The 23,606-nt window shown below is 50.9% G+C and overlaps 1 protein-coding gene across 2 annotated transcripts; it reads right to left on the bottom strand.

Annotated features, from left to right (window-relative positions):
• Positions 1-20: 20 nt before the first annotated feature.
• Positions 21-20,407, bottom strand: BPIFB1 (BPI fold containing family B member 1). 2 transcript variants are annotated; one of them, XM_045084079.1, is made up of 16 exons: positions 20,269-20,407; positions 17,833-17,989; positions 16,585-16,726; positions 15,846-15,953; positions 14,976-15,125; positions 13,864-13,945; positions 9,836-9,899; positions 8,026-8,111; positions 6,844-7,023; positions 5,952-6,005; positions 5,308-5,466; positions 4,807-4,874; positions 4,233-4,278; positions 3,346-3,409; positions 2,370-2,446; positions 21-198 (listed from the first exon to the last, which is right to left on the bottom strand). In XM_045084079.1, the coding sequence occupies exons 2-16, from the start codon at positions 17,945-17,947 to the stop codon at positions 166-168; spliced, it is 1,428 nt and encodes a 475-aa protein (XP_044940014.1). In that variant the 5' UTR covers positions 17,948-17,989; positions 20,269-20,407; the 3' UTR covers positions 21-165. The 2 variants fall into 2 exon arrangements, with proteins under 2 accessions (XP_044940014.1, XP_044940015.1); XM_045084080.1 differs by having other exon boundaries at positions 20,162-20,298.
• Positions 20,408-23,606: the final 3,199 nt, after the last annotated feature.

Genomic DNA, 23,606 nt, shown 5'->3' with positions numbered 1-23,606 from the left:
GACAAAGATATACTCCAGACTTTGGGAGTCACAAACAGGCATTTATTTATTGCAGAAGAGAGAGAGAGTCTACAGAGCTGGCTTCCGTACTCCTTCTGGGACCCAGCCTACCCTGGATGGCCACCATCCAAGTCTTCATAGGAGAGAGGAGAGCAGTCCGGGGGTCTAAGAGGAGGCTGGAGTGATCACAAGGGAATCCTGGAGTTGGAAGAAAAAAGTCAATTCAGTGTTTATGCTGGTGGTCCTCCACAGGGTGGCCACTGGCACTGGGGATCATGACCTTGAACGTACACAGAATTCCCTGAAAGGTCAGAGGAGTAGAATCTGTGTGTGAACAGTGACATGGTGCAGCAAGCTGGGGTACAGACAAAGTATTTGCATGAAGAAGCTGGGACTGTGTAGGACTGTTGTCCCCAAGCGCAGGTGATCCCCAAAACTCCCTAAGAAGTCTCATAAAATGCAGATTTTGATCTGCATTCAGCTGTATTCACTGGGTCCCAGCCACTAACTTTTTGATAACAACACTCTGCCTTTTTTTTTTTTCTTTTAAACCTAAGTGTGATGCAAGGAACTTAACCTATTAGATTTGTCCCAATATTTTATTATTATAATTTTTAAACAGAGAGCAGAGTGGAAAGAATTTTCCTGGGACCACTTATCTACTAAGCACCTAGATTCTACCATTAACTCTTTCTAAACTGTACTTGATTTATCCCATATCTGTCCGTTTATTCTTTCCTTCAGCTAGCTTTTAAAACATATATTACAAAGCTATAAAAAGGAAATCAATGGGCTGCTCGCTCAAAATAAATGAATAGAGCAAAACAGGAAACTTGGAAACGGATCCAAAGAATGATATGCTACCTTTCCAACCCAAAGTGCAAATGATGGATTATGCAATGCAAGCTGACTGGGAAAAAAAAAAGGAAAGTAGCCAAATGCCCCTTCATAAGAGATATGTGAATGAAACCAAGCTCTAGCCATTCAGTTGTATGGAAACTTGCTCATCCAACATGAGTCAAGTATAATATGTATTTTAGATAAACTCCTTATATTATAACTGGGCCATTGTAAAGTAGTGCATTCAAGTATGACTGATGTATTCGCACATCTGCTGGGTTTTATGGAGGCAGAAGCTGGGCTCAGGATAGAGGACCTGCCTGAGGTCATGGCTAGAGAGAGGCAGAGCTGGGATTGTACTGGTCCTCCAGTTCCTGAATCTTGACTTCCAGCCTCTCTCTGTGCTGGCCACAGCCCTGTTCTCACTATCCTCCATTACAGCCAGCTGAAGGGTAGACACAGATTTTGAGGGTGGGCCACTGATAGTAAGTCATACATCAACTTGCCTTTGAAACTAGTTAACAAAGCCTCCTAACCTCGACCTTGTGGCAGGGGGAGGCATTTTCCACACTTCCTTTCCTCTCTGAATTTCTCCAGAACAAAAAAGCTCAGGAAGTCAGTGATACCAATTCACAGCTTTGGGCAAATCAGGACTAAAACGAGTTAAAGTTTTGGCCCAAAGCGCCTTCTAGCCTTGGGTTGGACACCTTGGCCATGGCAGCGTAGGTATCTGTCCTTGTGGGTTTTCTTAATTCTAAATAATTCTGCTTTCAATGTCTCCCCCACCTACAGCAGACTAGAAACTCCCAGAAGGTAACGGTTTTGTTCAGTGTTGTGGTCGGTGCCTGGTACACAGTAGCTGCTTAGGAAATGCCTGCCCGCTGGCTGACAAACCAGGCCCACTTTGCTGTCATCGGCTCCTGCAGAAGCTGGGGCCCAAAGCAGGTGTTATAAGGGCTGTTGCGGAGTGCAAATCCCAACTTTGCCATCTACTGTGTGTGTGTCTTTGGAAATGGATTTGCCATTTTGGAGTCTCAGTTTCCCTATCTGTAAAATGGGGATTACAGCAGGATCTGCCCCATCGATGGGTGTGAAGACTAAACAAGATGCTGTTCAGTGGCATGAAACAATGATGGGCTACTGGATATTATTAATGCTAATATTTGGGGGCTGGGAGTGATGCTGCTATGGCCCTCCTCCCTAGCAGCTGTCAAGGAGGGTCGATGCTCAGCGAGCCTCTCTTGAGCGCTTACAGTGGCGCAAACCTTACTGCATGAAGGAACCAGTGCATGGATGAGTAACAGGTAGAATGGAGAGAGGGCTGGAGGGGAATGCTCCCCAGGCTAGGACACTCGCACTCTTATGCTTACAGAAGAGGAAGTGAGGCCCGGAGAAAAGAAGGGGCTGGTCCAGGGCCCCCCCATGAGTGACCGGCTGGGTCAGCACTGGAGTGCAGGCCCTGCCTCCCAGCCCGGGACTCCCCCAGAAACTGTGCCCTCCTTGGGGGCAGGACATTTAATCCCACTCACCTTGGTAAGAAAGGTTGAAGCTTCCTCGAATCCCCAGGCCTTCATTATCGATATCGGGATCCCAGATCTTAATTTGCCTGAAATAATAAATGTGGTCAGAGGCCACTGGACTTGGGATAGGACTGAGCAGCCACGGGGAGGGGACTCGGGGCCTGGCACACTGTCCCTCCTGCCTCTGTTCAGCTGCCCTCTGGCCCTAGCACCCAGCCAGCCTCATCTCCCTGCCCTGTGCTTCCAGCGCCAGCTGCTGGTGGCTTCCAAGGGCTCCTTTCACATGCTTTGTCACACTTCTGTTAAAGAAACATCAGGGGCTCCCGTCATTCAACAGAGGTGTTGATACATTGAGGTTTCCTACTCTAATAAAATAAAGGAATGAAAAAATGTAGTTGGCAGAAGTTAATAATTCTCCCCACCCCCACAACCCGGGGCTTAGTTAGAGGATTTCGACCATTTCTCTCGGCTTCCTCCATCAACAACAATGCAAACACCAGCAACGGTTAAGAGATGTTGAGACCCACCTGGGCCAGGCTCCTCCTTCAGCCCCTTATAAATACCCTCTCCATTATGTGCTGGAGGAAGGTGCTTTTATTTTCCCATTTTACAGATTGAGAAACTGAGTTAGGATGATAAGGTAACTTATTCAAGGCCAGGTAGCCAGCAAGAAGGGGAATCAGCACTTGAACCCAGGGCTCCCTGAGGCATCTTGAGTGTGCTCTGGCTGTTTACACCCCTGTCTCTCTCCAGGCATCAGCCCTTTGAGGCGGGGCATTGCCTCCTGGTACTCATAAAAGAACTGGACTGGTAAGTTGGGGATGGAAGAGGTCATTTCGAGTTGGGCAACCAAGAAGGCTTCCTGGAGGAGGCAAAATTTGAAGCAGGCTCTGAGGATGGATGGAAAGTGAGATGCAGGCAGGAGAAATGAAGCACCTACCCGCAAAACCCTGAGGGTTGGGGGATGGATAGCAAAGAGACGCACCGTTCTCGTTTGGCAGTAGGACAGAGACGAGGATCTCAGTGGTGCTGTTTCTCAGAAGTTCAGGCTGTGAAAGAGAGGGGCATTTTTACCCTGGCTGAGGATGCCAAGTCTCCCAAGCCACGCCCCATGGCCAGGGCAGCCAGGGGAGATGCTGGAATCCAGGCTACTGCCAGTCAGAGGGTTCCTGGGACCAGCCAGGCTGGGGGCAGAACCAATCCAGCTGGGCCCTGCGTCCTAGTGTGTGGGTGTGTTGGTGGGGGGTCGGGAGCATGAGAGGGATACACCCCCTACCCTCAGGGGCTCCACTTCTGTGTTCTAGCTGAATTTGGCGTGAGGGAATTTTACCCTGTTTGACTTCTCCAGTGAAGTCAAAGTTCTGATTTTCATGTGGGGGCGTCTCCACTTAAAAGTTAGCCAAAAAATAAAATTAAATAAAATAAAAATTAAAATTAAAAAAAAAACATGTGGGCCAAAAAACAAAACAAAGACAGAAGACAGGATGTAGCCAGTCTGAGATCTCTGATCAGCTGGGGCAATGGAGGAGCAGAGGGAAGGGGCTGTCCAGGGTTACTGAGATGAGTCTGTGTGAGCAAAAGGAGATCGCAAGAAGGCATTTGTTTTCTAATTAGGGATCACAATGTTACAGCAGAAAAGTGATTGTGTATCTGTGTATCTGTGAGCCTGTGTTCTCAGCTGTGTCCGGCATATAGTAGGTGCTCAGCAAACACCAGAGCAAGGAGGTTGGACTTTGTGGCTGTTAATGTGGAGGCTGGCCAGCCCACCAGGGGTGACCTTGTTCCAAGCAATTCTTGGTCAGTGTCTCTTTTTTTTAAATGAACCATCCTGGGTTGTCCCCCATGCCCCAGGGACAATCTATTAATACTCACGTTGAACAGTCCAATGCCTGAGTTCATCAGGTGGATTCGATCAGAGCTGCAACAGAAGATGACCTTGAGAATGGCTTCTCATTCATTCACTCATTCAACACATATTGATGGAGCACCTACTATGTAGGGCTTTATTTGTGCCAATGGGGTCCAGTTGGCAACCCCTGAACTCCCTTTTGGGTAGCAGGAGGGCTGTGGGATGTGGGGAGAAGGTGGGTAGAGGAACAAAAGGCAGCTGGAGCACTGTGCTTCCAGGCTGGGCTCATGGGGTCAGCATTGGGGCTTGACGCTCATTGCCAGTGTCTTGGGGTCATCCAGGATGGGCAGAGGGGTTGGTGGTGGGCATGCTGTTCCCATGGCCAGGGTCAGCCTGTCCTATGGCTGCTGCAAAGCCACTCTTCTTTCCTTGCCTGTCTTTGATATTTGGTCCCCCAAACAGGACAGTCCAGGCTAGGCCACATTTCTGCACATTCCAGAATACCTTTACTCCATGCTCATACCCCAGAGGTTCAAAACACTGCGTGTTTAAAGCAACCCAGTGGTCACAGGCTGGGAGAATGATTTACACGTTTACCTGATTTCATTAAAGTTGAACATAAGTCGGTCCCCTTTGGTATAAAACTGGGCTTCTGAGCTGGCTTCCTGCAGGGAGAGAAGCCCGTTTCTTTCAGGGGTTGTGTCAAGCGGAAGGGGACAAAGGCTTTTCCTGCTGATGTTGCCAACGTGATAGGATATTATCAGCATGGGGAACTTCCACGAGGGGACAATCTCTCTGAGGATGACCACAGTACATAGGAAAACAAAGTTGCCAGATGGGAAGAGAGTAAAGGCGAGTGCCTGGATGCAGCTGATTTGAAGCCAGACCGTCTGCACTTCTCAGGTATATGAGCTCATACAATTCCTTCTGTGCATGTGAGTTAAGTGACTGCCCAAAGAGCTTAACTAATAAAGTCACAGGACCAGAACTGGGTGACAAGAGTGGTGGAAACGGTTAGCAAAGCGAGAGGGGTGACCAGGAACAGCGCACAGGAGGGTCTCCCAGGTTGCTGCTCATGCTATAGGCAGTTGAACTCACGATGCCCAGCGTGAAGAAGGGGCGGTGGGCTTCATTGGTGGCGAAGACTTCCAGCACGATCAGCTGGGCCACCTTGGCACTGCCCTCCTCCAGAAGGAGCTCTGGGGTCTCCTGAGTTAGGATCTTCACCAACTGTGTGGGCCCCAGCTGATTCGCAGCCTGGAAGGACATCAGATCTGCATGAGGCCTCCCAAGGGTCTGACCATGGCCCACAGGCCCATGTAGCCCCTGTGGCCTGGCCCCGTCCCCCTTCCTGGCCTCCCTCCTTCCTCTCCTGGTCCAGCCACTGTCCTTCTCTCCGATCCTGGAGTGGATTGTTGCTGGCCCCATCTCACGGCCTTTGGTTTTCATCTCCCTCCGTCTAGAATACTCTTCTCTTCAGGGAAGCTCTCTCTCATTTCCTGGGTTATATTAGGTGCTCCAGTAATGCCCTCATAACCCCTAGAGTCTATCCTTGGTCACCGCACTTGTAACAGAAATATCATCTGTGTACACGATCCAGGTCACACTGCCCTGCTAGACTGAAATCTTGATGAGGAAAGCTGGACGGACGCGGAGCAGTCCCACCTGTACTTTACTCCCCAGAGGTCAGTGGACAGACCACAGCAAGCACCCATCAGCCTGTAGACGGCAAGTGGACCAACCTGTTCACTGATCACCTGGATGGTGGACTTCAACCGGCGGGCCAGCTCAGGAAGCTGAGGATGAGGGGAAAGCAGAGCAGGTCAGCTGGAGGGGAGAGGGGAGACACACCTCCGGCAGCCCCACTGCCTGGATCCCCAGGACCCAGGGTGGTGATACCATGAATGTCACTGGTGGAAACCAGCCCCTGTGTCAACAGTTGCGGGGTATGGGGTCCTCACTTGCCTGGACTTCTATTGTGGGCTGTTGGTGGTAGTGGGTCTTGGGCAGCTCCCTGCTCCCTAAGGACATGGAGACGTCACCCAATTCTTACTATAGTCATGAATGTGGTTGCTGGTGACCATTCTCTTTTCTCATCATACCAACTTTGGGCCAACCCCTTCCCCTCTGGGCCTCAGTTTCCCCACTGGTTACTGTGGAGGAGGCGGCATTCTCCAGCTGACTGGTGGTGGTTGTCTGCTGTGCTGGGTTGATAAGGATTCCGAGACCATGTTGGCATCCAGGCATAATAAGAAGGATCCTGATCAATTAGTGATGTCTGCCATGGGTCCCACAGTGGAGAGTGGGGGCATGACTGCTATCCTTGGACTACTCACTATCTAAGATGCCCTTTGGCTCAATGAGATCATTATTTAGTAGAAGAAGCAGGTGTATCAGGTTCCAGAGGGCAGAACTAGGCCTGGTGCTGGATGTTACAAGGGAACTTGCCGCTTTAGAGCTCTATGTCAGAGGCAGAGTCTGTTAGATGAGGGAGTGAGTTCTCTATTACTGGAGGGATTTAAGCTGAGCCTGACAGGGGATAACTGCTCAGAGGCTTAGGGCCATCCTTGATCCCCCTTGATTCAGGACATTCCCATGATGCAGCAGAGGGAGTCCTCTCATGCCGAGACTGACCACATAGTCCAACAGGACTACGAGTTCCTCTGGAGGGAGCAAGGCAGCTATGGCAGCGTTCACCACATCCTGCCTCACGGTGAGGCTGAAGGGGGTGCTGTCCAGGTAGGGCACCGTTAGGGAAACTGCAGACTTGTTGAACTGCTTGGTCACATCTCCATTGGAGTCCAACAACTTGGCCTAAGAAGACACAAAGCAGACAGTTGGATAGGAACTTGATCTACAAAAGCTTACCCAGGAACGACCTAAAAGAAAATGACACCATTCAGCCTGTTTCCCTTTGTGCCTTTGCTGACAGGAAGCTTAGCTTGGAATTCAGTGCCCTTCCTGAGGTGGTAAGTGATCTCACGTGGCCGGCAACATCGACCCCACCAGAATCCCTCAGTTAATCTCTGATATTTTAAAACCTAGAGGTCTTCTTTGGCACTTAGGTTTTGACTTCTCAGATACCTCATGAACCCCTTGGATGAAGGAAAAATTCAAAACTGCAACAAAATCGGTGAAAATATTTGATTGCTGCGGTTTCCCAAAGGATCTGTAGAAACTGTCCTGGGCCTCTCACTGTCCAGGTTCGCCTGGTCCCTCAGGGACCCCAGCCCCAGTGTGAGTGTGCAGCCCCACATTTCAGAGAGCACCGGCAGTTCCTGGCTTCTCCTGCCTGCCAGGCCCTGTGCAGCCTTACTTCATCTTCCTCTTGGTGACCATTTTACAGATGAGGAAACTGAGGCTCAGGGAAGTGACAGAACTTGCCCAAAGTCACACAGCCAGGGGGTTGTGAAGCTGGGAGAGACACTCAGGTCTGTGTGATCTCCAGGGCTATGTCTTGATCCTGGGCTCTTGTTTCAAGGTCATCAGATATTTAGGGTTTGGCAGGGGCTCGCCTGAGAGGAAGGCCAAGAGGCCCCATGCATACGCTGGGCTCTGACTGGGGAAACCAGAGGCAGAGGCCAGATCACTGGGGCCGATGCTCTGAGTGTCGCCCTTGGATTCCATCTCCTGGTTTCCTCCATCAGGACGGATTACATGGGACAGGTTTGGCCCCCTGAGTTCCTAAATCAGCCTGTGTGTCCTAACTGTGAATGGTGTTTTCTTCCCTGAAACACACCCGTGGTATCTGGTCCTTGGCAGTTAGAGAAGGGCAGTGATGTTTCCACTTTACTTTTGAGGTCCCGTGACACTCACCCCCAGCTCGAGCTGGATGACATTACCCTTGATGGCAGGAGACAGAAAGTCGAACTGCAGGCGGTCAGAGCCGAGGGAAACAGGCGCTGCTCGGGAGACAAGAGGAAAGTTCTGTGAGGGAGGAGGGCAGTTTTGGATGGGGCGCTTGGGGGCTGCTTTTGGCTGGAGCTGCATTATTGCCTAGGGGTTGGTAGGGAGGAGAAGGAATGACGATGTTGACAATGAGAACAATGATGAGAATGACATTTACTACGCATCCATCAAGTGCCACGTTCTGTGCTAAACCTTTATACTTACACTTTATACTCAGTCTTCGCAATAACTTTAGGAGGTGGGTCCTATTATTACCCCCATTTTACAGGCTCAGAAAAGCAAAATGACTTGCTCAAGGTCATATTGTGAACGGATTTGAACCCAGTCGGTCTGATGCCAAGGTCCTGGTTTGGAACAGGACTGCACTATTGTTTATAACTTTCTGTCTCCTCCAGGGGATAGGATTTGCACAGCTCACCAAGCCCGAGTCCCTGGTGCCCGCCCATCTGTGCACTGGATAGTTTGTGTTCGCCTGAGGAGTCCCTGCCTGGCCGCCAGGTGGCAGTGGTGTCTCACCTGCCCCGGCTGGCAGGGGGGGCGGGGGGGGGGGCGGCGCGGGTTGAGGATCAGGGACAGTCAGGGAGTGGATCCTTGGACCACCTGTTCACCTGGGGAGATCTGCCCTGCCCCTGAGGAGCAGAGGAGCCAGACAGACTTCTGTTCCATCCCCAGTAGCCTTGGCTACTCAATCCTACCTTTGAACCTCAATTTTCTCATCTTATAATGGGGGTAGATACAATAGTAATCGCCTCATAGGTTGAACAGGACTAGCTCCTATTTAAGTTGGCTCACATCTAAATTACACCAGACTTGGAACTTGCAGAAGTGGGGTCAAGCCTTCTCCTATCACTCATTTCCTCTGTGAACCTGGACAAATGACTTGATCTCTCTGAGCCTCAGTTTTCTTATCTGTGAAGTGGGGTGATGATGGCTACTTCCTGGAGTTATCTGGAACCCAGCCCAGTAGGAGCTCTTTGGGTGCTCACTGCATACTAATTCCTTTCTCTTTTTCCCCTCCGCCCTGGTCCACTCTCTGAGTGAGCTTCTTCAGATCCGGAAACAGTGGATGGTAGCATTTCCTTCTTCCTGCTAATTCCCATTCTGAGACCTCTGAGCACCGTATAATTGTGAGGTCGAGCAGAAGCCTGAGTCCTCCCATCCCTGCTATTCTCAGGGAGGGAGAAACGGTCTCCTTCCTGACCACATGTCTTGCCTCTTCCCTTGTTTTCTCTTCTCTAATAGCTCGCAGCAACTGCTTTCTCATCACACATTCGTTCAGCTTCCGTTCGCAAGCACTTTTCTGGGTGGGCAGAGCGCCTGGTATGTGCCGGGAGCCTTCCTGTAAACTTTTTAAACCTCACTAACGATCTTGTGATGTAGGGATGTAGAAACCCCATTTTACAGAGGAGGAAACTAAGGATAAGGAAGGAGGTGGAGTGGCCTTCCCAAAGTGACAGAAAATCAAGGCAGAGCTGGGATTTGAACTGGGAAATCTGACTCACAGAGACACCTGCACATAGTAGGTACTTGTGAAATCACAGGTGTGGTGAATTCCCGTCTGCTCATCTTTGGGAGGGATTCACAGATGCTCATTGCACTTGCTGCTGGGCCAAGTTGCTGCTCAGGCTTGACCTTTGAGGCCTCTCCTGGGCAGAGCCAGGGTGTGGAGGCTGGCTCAGCAGTGAAGGAAAGAGGTGGGAGGGGGCCGAGCACCTACCTCTCACCAGCTGCAGGAGGTCCGCTTGCATGTCCTCAAAGGCTGCCTTGATCACGGGGCACAGCTGCAACAGCACAAATGCAGAAGCTCCATGATCGAGGGGCCAGAAAACGGCCCCACAGCGACCCATGCCTGGTCCACCCAGGGTGAGCCCATGTACCCGTGGCCAGCCAGGTTTCTGTCCGTGGGATTGAGGACTTGGTGTTGTGTCTCTCCACTAGCCATCCCTGCCTTTCAGAGTCCCCCTGGGCCCTGGTGTTGCCTGGGTTCTTATGCACTGGTTTGTTCCTTACCCTATGCCCAGGGTGCACCCTTCTGGCCAGCTGCCCTCCCCATCGGACTCCTTGTCCTGTTCACAAAAGCCCATGTTTCCCATAAGAGGAAAATGGAGAATGTATTTCTTCATTCACCTACTTGGCCAGCTAGTCATTACTGAGCTCCTTCTGCACGTCAGACTCTAGAACGGGGGGACCTCTAGAACAGACTCCTGAACAACCTCTGTGCCTCTTGTGGGTTTCTAGCTCCAACACCTCCCTTTGTCTACTGAGCTCTTCTTCCACTAAAACTGCTAGCAGTTCTCAGCTGGGGGCTGACTCTTTTGCCTCGGAGATATCTGGAAGTTTCTGGAGTCACAACTGGAGGGGGAGGTGTTATGCATCTGGTGGTTAGAGTCCAGGGATGCCAGTAGACATCCCACAGTGTGCAGGACAGCTCCCATAGCAAGGAATTCTATGACCCGAATGTCGGTAATGTGAAAGGTAAGAAACCCTGTCCTCATGGAATCCTGGCCTCACCTGTTTTGCTTAAGGGGGAGATTAAACCTTTGACTCGACTGTGGGACTCAAGTCTTGTTCTCCGGCTCCTGGGTGGCACAGTCGGTTAAGCATCCAACTCTTGTCATGATCTCAGGGTGTGAGATCGAGCCCCATGTCGTGCTAAGCACTCAGGGTGGGTTCTGACTGGGATTCTCTCTCCCTCCCCCTCACGCCCTCCTGCTCATTCTCTCTCTCTCTCTCAAATAGATGAACAAATCTTAAGAAACAAACAAACCCAGAGTCTTGTTCTCTGCTCTAGGCAGCCCATTTTCCAGGGCAGTGCACTGTGAGAGTTTTTGATGCACAGTTAACTTTTTCTATGAAAAACCCATTCCCTGCTTCTAGCTGCTCTGCCAACGCAGAACCCAGGGAGGATGGAGGACTTGGGCTCAGAGACCCCCAGCATTCACTGCCAAGGGCCAGCGTGTCCCTCATGGGAACGTGCTGCTGGCAACCTTGACACCATCTCTCACAGTTACCTTTCCTTCACTTCCACCAGGGGCTCTCAACCCTGACTACACATTAGAACCCTCCAGGAAACCAGTTAGAACTCTCTGGGATACTACGGCCCTGCCTAGCCCCATTACATAGGAAATTCCATCAGGATTTTTAAAAAGCTTTCCCAGGTGGTTCTGATGTGCAGCTAGGGTTGGGACACAGATATTTCCACTGAAAAGGGCTTTGGCATTTTCTAGGTGGGTTCCTGGCAGATTTAAACATAGTATGCCTTTTCCCTCCATTTCATGTAAAATACTCATGTGACCATTGTGTCAAATCCACTAACTCATGGTGGGAAACCATGGTGATTAATGGAATGCCACTTTTCTCATATCATTCATTATACTCATATACTTTCATTCTTAAAAACAGATATTATCCAAACAGCATTTTTATGCTCTATTTTCTAGTGGAAAATACATTTTTTAGCTAGTAAAGTATGATGCCAATTAAAATATGATTTTGCTGGAAGCTTGGAAAAAATTTCCAGCTGTGCCTACTTAAAGGAGCACCTTTAGGAGCACCTGGGTGGCGCAGCTTGTTAAGTGATTGACTCTTGGTTTCCACTCAAGTTGTGATCTCGGGGTTGGGAGATCAAATCCTGCATCAGGCTCTGTGTCCAGTGTGGAATCTGCTTGAATTTCTCTCTCCCCCTGTCCCTCTGCCCCTCCCGACTGTGCTCTCACTTTCTCCCTATCTCTCACTAAAATAAATAAAGAGAAAAAAACCTCCCACCTTTAAATAGAAAAAGATTTCTGTAAAAATATTTCACGTCAGAAAAGACAAATCTTACAGAATTCTTCACTTTCAGGTTCCTTTTAGCAGTCTCTCTGGAATTGTTCAGTAAAGTATTAAATATGTTGCAGCTATTACAATAATTATGAATATTATACAGTGGCATAGAACATAGGTATAACTTAAGGAGTAAAAATATGAATGCCGGGGCGCCTGGGTGGCTCAGTGGGTTAAAGCCTCTGCCTTCGGCTCAGGTCATGATCCCAGGGTCATGGGATCGAGCCCCGCATCGGGCTCTCTGCTCAGCGGGTAGCCTGCTTCCTCATCTCTCTCTGCCTGCTTCTCTGCCTACTTGTGATCTCTGTCTGTCAAATAAATAAATAAAATCTTTAAAAAAGAAAAAAAAAATATGAATGCCTAGGGCACCTGGGAGGCTCAGTGGGTTAGGCTTCTGACTTCAGCTCAGGTCATGGTCCTGGGGTCCTGGGATCGAGCCCCACATTGGGCTTGGCAGGGAGCCTGCTTCCCCCTCTGCCTGCCTCTCTGCCTACTTGTGATCTATCTCTTTCAAATAAATAAATAAATATTTCTTTAAAAAAAAAAAAAAAGAATGCTTGTGTGTCGAGATGGACGGCATATATCTACAAAGAGACTGCCAAGTTAAGGTGGAAGGGTTATGGGCACTTTCCCCCAAAGTCATGTGAGTTATTATATCATCTTTTCAATTAAAAAATGTTTTGTTATAAAAAAATTAGTGGGACGCCTGGGTGGCTCAGTTGGTTAAGCAGCTGCCTTCGGCTCAGGTCATGATCCCAGCGTCCTGGGATCGAGTCCCACATCGGGCTCCTTGCTCGGCAGGGAGCCTGCTTCTCCCTCTGCCTCTGCCTGCCATTCTGTCTGCCTGTGCTCACTCTCTCTCCCCCTCTCTCTCTCTGATGAATAAATAAAATCTTTAAAAAAAAAATTAGTTATCTGACAAGGTGTTTCAAACCCCAGGAGGGCCACTGTGGTGAACCTATCTTGGAATTTATAGTGGAAATCAATGGTCAAAGTTACAGTTTAAGTTCACCTGTGACATATAAGGGACATAGAAAATGAACTTGCATTTATTGACTCAGAAAAATAAATCCAACAGACCTGGGGGGTGATAGACATTTGAAGACCACAGGCTGATGAGCCAGCTCGTACCACTTTGTGAGGGCCAAGTGTTAAATTTTCAGGAATTTCTGGGCTATGGGCTAAACTCAGACATTATTAAAAATTAAATTATACAGGGGCGCCTGGGTGGCTCAGTGGGTTAAAGCCTCTGCCTTCGGCTCTGGTCATGATTCCAGGGTCCTGGGATTGAGCCCCGCATTGGGCTCTCTGCTAGCGGGGAGCCTGCTTCCTCCTCTCTGCCTGCCTCTCTGCCTGCTTGTGATCTCTGTCAAATAAATAAATAAATAATCTTTAAAAAAATTAAATTATACAAATTTAGAACTAAATAAGTTATACTAAATGCAAAGCTAATGAGAACTCAAAACTCATTATTTCCTAATTATTTTGTTTTTTTTTTTACTATTCTCTATTGCTCTTGAGGTTATTTACATCATTCGCATTTATGTGGTGAAAATACCATACAATGCTTCTGTGTGTTTCTTACCAACTCTGCTCAGTGACATCGCACAGGTAGCTTGAAATTGTCCTTGGAGCACGTGTTTACACCAAAGAAATCAGCAAGTGCTACAAATTAGGGTTCCTTCCACTCACCCTCCCCAGAGTCAGTTATTAATAATTTATTAGCACATCATTGTTCAAGGTCTCTTGGGTGACTTTTGGCAGTTCTATTACCTTTACCTCAATGATCCACTGAAAGAATGGTCAGACCCACAAGTTTCCCACTCAAGGAGACACTGGTCCCTGAGCACCAGCTTGCAGTTCCACCCCAGCCCCACAGGGGGAGCAATCTTTGCAGGCCAGAGAGGCTCTGAGTCCACTCACCTGAGTTTTTACCAGTTCTGGCAGGGCTGGCACCAGGAGGCCCATGACAGTGTTGGCTAAGGGGTTGACCAGGAAGGAGAGCCTTCCGGAGAGAAGAAGGGGAGAGAGATTAGGACTTGTCAGAGAGGATGCTGTTTTGTTTTGTTTTGTTTTGTTTTAATTAACATATAATGTATTATTTGCCCCAGGGGTACAGGTCTGTGAATCATCAGTCTTACACAATTCACAGCACTCACCATAGCCCATACCCTCCCCAATGTCCATAACCCAGCCACGCTCTCCCTTACTACCGCCCCCCCCAGCAACCCTCAGTTTGTTTCCTGGGATTAAGAGTCTCTTATGGTTTGTTTCCCTCCCTGGTCCCATCTTGTTTCATTTTTTCCCTCCCTACCCCCCAACAGCTCCCCACCCTGCATCTCAAATTCCTCATATCAGAGAGCTTGAGATGATGCTATTTTACAGAAGGGAAGACAGAAAGCCTAGGGGAGGAAGGCACTTGCTCAAGGTCACACAGCCTGTTCCAGACCCCCAGCCAGGTATAGATGGCTGAGATCTCAGCCAGGCTGAGAATTGTCAAGGAGTAGAAGCTGGGGGTTGTCTTTAGAAATGTGTGCTGGAGACTGGGATGATGGCATTGGCATGTCTCCCCATTCTCCTGATAAGGAGAAGTGGAGGGAAGGACCATGCCCAGTGTGCTGAGTGCTTACGGCTGTAGCCTGATCTCATTGTCTCACTGGGGCCTCAAAGCTGAGTCATAGGGATGCACTGGTCAGCAGCACATGGATAGTAAATGAAGGTGATGGATTTGCTTGACTCCAAAGCATATCTTTACCCATGACTCCATTCAAGCCCGTCCAAGGTGGGTTGAGGGACTCCTTTCCACCTTGAAATGTTTGCCCCACCTCCAGGCAGAATGCCTGAAATCCCACCAACCTTGTTTCTGCACTTGATGTCATGAACTTTCTTTGTCATCAGAGTTCCTGAAAGGAGCCTCAGCTCAGGAGTCAGGAGAGATCAGTCCCTTTCTTTCTCTGGGTCTCAGTGTTCTCCCTCACCCCCTGGCTTCCCTCCCAGGTGGGGGTGGGATCCCAGCAGGAGGTGGCCACACTCACTTCTGCAGCAGGCTGACCCGTAGGCTCCCCGGACTGTTGGAGCAGTCATTGATGACCAGGTGGGCATCGCCCCTCTCACTGGTGTTCATGTGGATGATGGCTTGTGCCTCCGTTTCCATGTGTATCTCCACGATGGTCTTGACCAGGGGTCTGAGAGTGGAGGTGCCCGCACTGTCTTAGTCCCAGGGCGGAGCAAGCCTGCTGTCTAGCTCAGTCTTCTGGTTCTCTCACCTCCCAGCTCAAGATCCTCTGATGGTTTCTCCTCATCTCCCCCAGGTTTCACCCCACCAGCTTCAGGTTTGGGATTCCTGTCCTGGTTTAAATTCTCTGCCCATGTCAACAGTTCCCAAACTTAACACCCAACTTTTTACCCAGATGTCTTACAGGTGCCTCAAATTTAATACATACAAAATGGAACTCTGGGGACATCTGGGGGGGGGGGGTTGCTCCATTAGTTAAGTGTCTGACTCTTGATTTTGGCTCAGGTCATGGTCTTAGAATTGGTTTCAAGTTTGGGCATGGAGCCTGCTTAAGATGCTCTTTCTCCCTCTGCTTCACCACCCCTCTCTTGCACCAACTGCAGGCTGGTGCCCCCCAGGGGCCCTCCCTGGGTCCTAGAGGACCCTCTCTCTCTCTAAAACACACACACACACACACACACACACACACACACACACATGCCCCTCTCTATTCTCTTTGCCATTCTTTGGACAAAGCAAGCATCTCAGGGCAAAGGACTCTTGCCTCAGGACCTTTGCACTTGCTCTTCCTTGTGCCTGGGACTCTTTTCCCAGATACCTGCATGGAGGAAAGGGGCAATGAATGAATGAACCTGTTGGGCATACCATATCTGACTGAGGGGACACTCACGTGTTGAGTCCAGCCACCATGTCCAGGGGGATCTTGACTGTCAGCCCCTGACCCTCATCTGAGGGTTCTACATGCAGCTGCAGGATGTTGGCTGAGGTGACTTTCAGCCTGGATGGGACATGGGACAGATGAGATTCATGCCTCATGCTCAGCTGAATATCATCTGAAAACTGGCCCCCTAACTCTTTCCTCTCTCCCCTGGTGCCCAGCCAGGGGTGTCCAGCCAGCAGCTGGACCTAAGCCCCATCCACTGACTCTTACCCAGCATGTTCTGGCCCCCAACACTCCCTTCCACCACTGCTAAAGATGCTTCCATGGATCCCTGCCACTTAAGAGATGAATCCCAGAGCTTTGGGCTTACTCAGAAGACCCTCTGTGACCAGCCCTACTGACCTCTCTGTTCTATACCATGGGATGAGAGCGTCAGCCATTCTGAGTGACTGTCACACACCCTGTGTCTTTGCCAGGCTGGTCCCACTCCCTGGGATGCCATTTACTTCTTGTCTCCTGGTGAGCACGGAGTCACTGGCTCACCTGCCACTTCCACCGAGAAGTGTCACTTTTGCCCTTCACTGTCCTACCCCAGGCCACCTTCCTAGTAGGGGTCACCCCACTAGGGTGCCTGTGTCTCTCTCTTATGGTTCTTGTTAACTCGACTGGCCAAGAGATACGTCAAGTGTGTCCTGGGTGGGAGGTGGGGGGAAGGATCTAGCGCCCAGCATGGTCCTGTTCCACTTACCAGATGATGTGCTTGAGGATAGAGTTCACCACATTGCCCAGAACAGGGATGCCCCCGGCTGGCTTCTCCCGTATGGTGCTGAGCAGGGGCAGCTGCTGGAGGATGGCGATGGCATCGTGGTCGTTCAGCTCCTGTGTCAGCCCTGGAGGCAGATCCCAAAGGTCAGGGTCCAGCAGGACGGGTGCGACAGATGGCTTGGCAGTGGCTTTAGGCCGGGAGGGGGCATCACCCAGGGCTGCCTGGACCCAGACATAAGGCCAGGGAACGGATGGCTCCATCCCTACCCTCTATTGTGAGATGTGGCTTTGAGGATGATGGTCTAGATAGGTCATTTGCACCTAAGGACTAAGGTGGGAGTGTAGGTGGGGCCATTCACCCCTCTGAGCATTGCCAGCCTCTGCGGGAGCATTGGCCCAGATAGGAGCCTAGGGGTCTGCCTGCCTCTCACCAGCCAGCAGCAAACTCTCCGGAGCCAGAAGTCAGGGAACCCCCAAGGCTTTGGGGGTTGTTTGGCTGCCAAAACATACTTGCTAACAATTCTCTGGCACCCCATCCCATGGGCCTGCTGTCCACAGAGCCTCAGGTGCTGAGCTGAGAGAGGAGAGGCCGGGAGTCCCGGGTTCTGGTCCCTGCTGGACTTTTCCCCTGGCAGCCAGAGCCTATTTGGCTTGTGTGAAGAGCAGGTGACTCTGGAAGTGGCTCCGGAAGCAGCCCTCAGCCCACAACAGATGGGAATTGGTGTATAAATACCCCAGCTCCCTCAACCCTCTGGCAGGGTGACAGCTGCGGGTGGGGGGGGAGGGGCGGGGTGTGTCTCCCACTGTGCCCCAGAGTCCCTGTGTGTTGCTCCTTTTGTCTGCTCCGTGATAATGGAGGTGGGACTTGTAAATATCCCTCCTTTGTCAGGGGACAAAGTGTTAAGCCCTGTCAGCAGAGGCTCTGGAGGGACACAAAGAAGGATGGAGCCCCATGGAATCATGGAATTGAAGGGAGGATCTTAGAATCACGGACTCTTGAGATCACAGACACTCCCAGCCTTTACACCTCATCCACTTGAGTCTCACCCTAGAGCCAGGATCCCAGTTGTGCCTTGCACACTCCCAATGATGGGGAACTGCCTCCCTCCTTCGGAGGGCTGTTCCACCTGCCCTCTTGCCTTATGGTGGTAAGGCCTGGATGACCAAGACTTGCTTTTTTTTGGGGGGGGGGTTGGGCGAAAAAGGGAGAGGGAGGCACCCCAAGACTTACTTTCTCTGATGATTTCTCGGCCGAGGCTAAGAACTGCAGGGGGGTTGAGGGTGGCCCCAGCCAACGTAGCTGTCAGCAAACCACAGAGGAGGGTGACAGTGAATGGGCCAGCCATCTTTGTGGGGATCGGTGAGCAGCAGGTGACAGGGGATGGAACCTGGGGTGAGCACAGGTGAAAGAACCTGTTAGCTGGGCAGAGAGGTCAAGAGCAGGCCCACCATACCTGGTGACTTGGGGTACAAAGTCCAGAAGATGCTGTTTAGTAAAGTGGTTAAGAACGTCAGCTCTGGAGCCCGACCATTGAGTCTGCTGCTAGGTGCTAGTTGTATGGCCTTGGACCATCAGCTCAGCCTCTCTAGGCCTCAGTTTTCTCATCTGGCAAATAGACATAATGAAGCAGTGCCCTGCTTCATAGAGTCAGGCACTTAAAACCCTCCATAGTCCAACCTCAGCCAATTTCACCTCCTGCATATTTCTCTCTTGCTCTATAAAGTTCCGATCATTCCAAACTGCTTGAACATACCCCATTCTGTCCTGTTTTCTGCACCTTTGTCCTAACTCTTCCTGCTTCCTGTGGCGCTTTTCCCCTTCCTTATCTGTCTGCTGGACTCTTATTCATCCTTTAGAACTATGCCCACACTTCTGTTCTGCCAAGGTTTCCCTCTCCTGCAACCAGAGACCCCAGACTGCCTTGGAGAAGTGTTGCCTTTGGGGCTGCCGTCTGCCCAGGAGAGGATGTTTAGAGGCAGGCGGAAATGGGTATTCAGGTAGGATGCCAAAGGACAGAAAATCTTTTGCCTGATCCTAAGGGGCCTGAGAAGGGAATAGGTGGCTTCTTGGAGCTCAGGAGAGGAAGCCAGAGGGAGGGAGAGGCCTGCATACCTTCCTGGGAGAGGACCTTGGGGGATTCTGGCCCCTTGGCTGTACTCTGTCCCCGCCACAGGGCAGTGCATCAACTCCTGTAAGCAGATCCCGAGCTCTCCAGCTTACATCCTGGCTCAGCCCCTGAGCTCCAGGGAAAATTCTGCCTCCTATAGACTGTTTTGCTGAGAGGGAGGGAAGATCCTGAGATCTGAGCCCTCACTTGGCTCACCTTGTGGGTTTCTTGTTGCCAAAGACAAACATGGCATCTGGATGACATGTATCTCTCAGCAGGACTGACACAAGCTCTCCGAGACACTTGCTATCATGATTCAATCTTTGTCTTCCTGACAAAGATTGGGCTGTGAGCTCCAGGGGAGACTGTGGGGTCTAGCTGCTCCCCATTGTGTCCCAGGCACCTGCCATTGTGCCTGGCATGCGGTGGGTTGTTTAATAAATACACAGTTGCTGAATGAATGGATGGCCTCTGGGAGCCCTGGGAGAATGGGGAATCTGAGCCTGCACTGAGCAGTTCTGGGCCATGAGGGCTGAGGGTGGAAGAGAAGTATCACAGGCCTCAGGGCCAGACAGATCCTAGCTGGAGGCCTACCTCTACCACTTGCTGTGTGATCTGGGCAAATGACTTACCCTCTCTGAGCCTCAGTTTTCTCATCTGTAACTGTAAAATAAGGGATAATTATAGTAGTTAAATCACAGGGCTGTTGGGAGGATTAAATGAGCCAGGAGAGCTCAATGAGTGTTAGCTGTTATTATGAACGTGACCCCCTTGCAGTCAAAGCCAGAAGGCAGAGATAATGCCCTGCGCCCTGCTCTTCTGCCCAGGAAGCCCCTCACCCCCACTCCATCATCTTTTTCTTTCAAGCACCTTGATCCTATTTGCCCTTCATTATCTTTTTATACCACTCTGTCCTCTTATCAGAGGTGCTCAGGGAGCCAACACTGTGGTAGCATCCCTCCTGTGGAAAAGTGTCCCCCCCCCAGACCCAAGCACCATACATATAATCACCACATCATATCTAACCTCCTGGCCTTTGCTTATGTTGTCCCCTTTACAAGGGGATGCCTTTCTCTTTTCCTTTGTCCAGCCAGCTTCTGCTTGGCTTCTCAACTGACATGCCACCTCTTCCAGGAAGCCTTCCCTGACTGCACTTTGCCACAGTGTCCCTGGTCTTCCCTTGAGCACAGCATGTACCACACTGGCCCATACTGGGAATAACTTGAGGCCAGGTTAGTCTGATACTCCTCCTTGTTCCTAGCATTACCCTAGCATGGGCTGGGCAAAGATTAATTGGTTTGTGCCCGGTGAGTTTATGTCACTGGGCTCAGGTCAGGGAAAGACTCAGCCAGTCCAATTCCTTCATTCTTTTGTCTTCTGGGTGAGGGGGCTGAATGCCTCTTTCCCTCTGGCCCTGACCTCGGAGGGTCCTAGTGGACTTAAGGACCTTACCTCAGGGCCAAGCCTCAGTCCTGCTCTTGACCTGACTGCAACAGGTGTCTCCAGCTTAGAACCTTCCTGGTGCCCTAGGGTTTCAGGCCCTTTCCTACCACTTTTACCTGGACACGCTGGAGTCCTCAGTCTGTTCCTCTCCTCACCTGGACAGTGGGTCTGGACGTCTAGCCTTATATCCTGCGCTCCCCACTCTGGGAAGTTACCCTTTGCCTTTGGGCTGAGACCTCAGGTCTCCAAGGTAAATATTTGTGGCTTCTGGTGAACCACATCCCTGCCTGGAGGCAGCTTCCTGGGGTTTGGAGAAAGGAGGGTCTGGGCCCGCTGGAGGGGTGGGCGGGGCGCGGGGCACATGGTGGAGGAGCCAGACCAGGCACAGTGTGGCCTGTGGAAGGGGCTCCCTGCCTTCTGCTGCTCCCAGGCGGGCGCTGATGGGCATGGTAGCTGCGACAATGTATTAAGCACCTACAACGTGGCAGTTGCCGCCCCAGGCTTCATGTTGGCCATGTCAGTGGAGCCTCATCCCCGCCAGGGTCAGGATGATTATCCCAACTTTACCATGGAGAAACCCGCCCCGCAGGATCAGCAAATGGCAGAACCAGGATTCAAACCAGAACTCAGACTTCAAAGCCTATCTGGGGCTGTCTACAGCCTGACAGATGCTCAAGGTCCTGGGGATGGTCTGGGTCCAAGCCCTAGCTCCACCATTTCCATGCTGTGTGACTTGGGGCCCATTCCTTACCTTTCCAAGCCTCAGCTTTTCATCCATGAAATGGGAATAGGAGAAGCACCGACCTACCAGTGGGTTAAGAGGAAAACGATAGGCGTGCTTAGAGCATGGGTCCCGGCACAGAAGACATGCTCAATAAATGGGAGTGGTTTTACTGTTGTTATTACTGCTTGTAATAGCGTGGGCATTTGTAGAGAGGTAATAGCCATAGTTGAGCCCAGGTAGTTGACCTGGGGGAAGGAAGTAATAGCTTTGCCCATCACTTATTCCTGAATGCATCCAAGGATACACATCTCCATTAATTAATTCCCTCCAGATAATAGTTTTGAATCCCATTTGGGTCCCTTTGCTGTGTGACCCTGGGCAAAGTACTTCACCTCTCTGGGCCTCAGTGTCCTCATCTGTAAAATGGGAATAATCGTAGCTGCTCCCTCACAGGCTGCTGAGAACATGAACTGGGGTGCGTGCTCACACAGCACTTAGCAAGTGCTTTTAGTCGCTCGTTCTGCAATAATCAGTACCCACCTAGCTTTGCCTCTGCCTTCAGGAATCTCAGTGAGTATTCTTGGAATGAATGCATAATGAGGCATGACTGTGAACCAAGGGAACAAATGAACAGCCCCCCAAAACCCCAATAACCTCCTGCCTGGTGCAAGCCTTGCCTGGTTTAACCTGTGCAAGTCACTCAGAGGCAGGTGTCACCAGCCCCAGGTCCCCAAGGGCATGTGAGGTGACTGACTTGCTCCAGCTCCTGCAGCCAGGGCTGCCGGAGTGGGACTTGGGCCCAATCTGTCTAGTCGGACTGCAAGCTCTTTACCACCTACTGTCCTTTCCCACAGTGACTCCAGGTCGGTGTCGGGAGGGTGGGGGGCAAACACGGCCTTTAGACCTGGTCTGGGGAGTCATTCTTGCTGCTTTGCTCTAGTCTAGAAGCTGGGTTTGTGGTTTAGAGCTGAGAGGGCTATTGCTGAATCCTGTCTCCATGTGCAGTGGGACAGGAGAGGGACCGTGAGTGTCCTGAGGCCCTCTCGTGTGTGGCCTGGCCCTGGCCAGTCTTCCCTTCCTGGACTTGTCAAGAGGAAAAAGGCAAGAGTATTTGCCATCCTGCCATGTGTGCAAAACCCCTAAAGATGAGATGCTCCGGGAGGCAGGGAGGCTGCCTGGTGGGGATCTGGCCAGTCCCTTGGGCACGTCTCCGGAGAGGCACCTCTCCAGAAAAGCGAATGCACCCTCCTGGGCTCCCCGGGTGGTTATGCCTGTTGCCCATGGACAATGTCCCTCTGTGGGAGACCTGAGCCCGGTGCCAGGCCTGGGCCTGCATCAGCTCCTGCTTCCTGCCTCTTGGCCCTGATAGACTTGCTGGGGTCAACACGCACAACTGCTCTCTGTTGGTCCAGCACGCCTCGGAACCCAGGGCCACCCTGTCCTCGGTGTCACTCAGTGTCCCTATCAGACTGCTGAGGAACTTTTTGTCCCACCCTCAAGTCTTTCCAGCACCCAGGGCCTTGCCTGGGCTGTGGGCTGTGTCCCATTTCTGGAATGCCCTGTTCCCTCCCCTGAAGTGTCCATCTTGCTATGTCTCGGCAGCAGGAAGCCTCTGGAGTCTTCGGTTCGATCCTTGCTTTTGGGCTCATCAACTACGAGGTGGTGGGAAACTGCTGTCTCTCTGTGACCCTCTGTTTCCTCAGGTATAATACAGGACTATTTTGTGGGTCACATGAGATAATGTGAAATAATCGGGACATTGGAGAATTCAGTAAATGGTAAATGCTACCATTATTATTGGAATATTAATATCACTGATCTTGAAGGCCGAATTCAGAAGGTAGGGTCTGGGTAAAGCTGGCTGACTCTGTCCTGATATCTTTGTGGTCTCCTTGGGGCCCCCAAAGCACCAACTATTTACTCTCTTGGGGGTCTGGCTCCTCTTCTGCCTTGAGATGTCCACTCTATCCACCCACCCATCCATGCATATGTCAATCCATCCATGCTTTCATTCATTCATTCCAGTCTCCTCTCTGGTCTCCCTCTTTCCACCCTGAGTCCTGCCTACCAAAATCCACTTTCCACCCAACAGTACAAGTTAACTTTAGAATCAAGACTCAGACTTTGTCACAGCTCTGCTTTTAAGAACCCTCCAAAGGCCTCTGTGGCTCTCGAATGAAAACGCAAGCTTTACAAGGTCCCGCATCATTGGCAGTTGCCCCTCTCTCAGCCCTCATCGCTCATCACTTTGCTCCTCTCCCCTCTCACTCCTACCTCAGGACCTTTGCACATGCTGAGCCTTCTCCCAGGAGACTGCTCTTCTCCCAGCCCAGCTCCTTCTCATTCACCGAGTCTAGCTTCAGTGTCCCTTCCTTGAAAGAGACACTGGCCACCCCCTGGAAAAAAGAGAGCTCTTCTTGCTCTTCTCTGTCACTGCCATGGATGGGTGTCCTCGTTAGCACTGAAATCTGAAAACTTAAGTGTTGTCTGAGGTACTACGGTTCCACAGATCATGCTATATACCAAGAAGAGGAGCGAGACCACAGTACAAGCAGGTAGCCGAGAACCGGTTGCACCACCTTTGGGACTGCTATGTGGAGGCTTCTGACCCAGATTGAGGTGACAAAGGATCATGGGCAAAGAAGGAAGGTCTGTGGAGATTTTTTTTTAAGTAGGCTCCACACCCAGTGCAGAGCCTCATGTGGGGCTTGAACTCCTGACCCTGAGGTC

The sequence above is a fragment of the Mustela putorius genome, unplaced genomic scaffold, assembly GCF_011764305.1.
Source record: "Mustela putorius furo isolate JIRA1106 unplaced genomic scaffold, ASM1176430v1.1 tig00000743_pilon_pilon_pilon, whole genome shotgun sequence".
Classification (NCBI taxonomy): Eukaryota; Metazoa; Chordata; class Mammalia; order Carnivora; family Mustelidae; genus Mustela; species Mustela putorius.
This window is presented reverse-complemented; position numbering and strand designations above follow the sequence as displayed.

What these genes read in the sequence shown, in the direction of transcription:
- BPIFB1 (XM_045084079.1), bottom strand. Translation starts at nt 17,947, where the DNA reads ATGGCTGGCCCATTCACTGTCACCCTCCTCTGTGGTTTGCTGACAGCT. An exon ending in CCTCCTGCAGCTGGTGAGAG is followed by an intron (nt 8,112 to 9,835) that starts GTAGGTGCTCGG and finishes TCTCCCGAGCAG; the next exon opens with CGCCTGTTTCCCTCGGCTCT. An exon ending in TCATCCAGCTCGAGCTGGGG is followed by an intron (nt 7,024 to 8,025) that starts GTGAGTGTCACG and finishes GTGTCTTCTTAG; the next exon opens with GCCAAGTTGTTGGACTCCAA.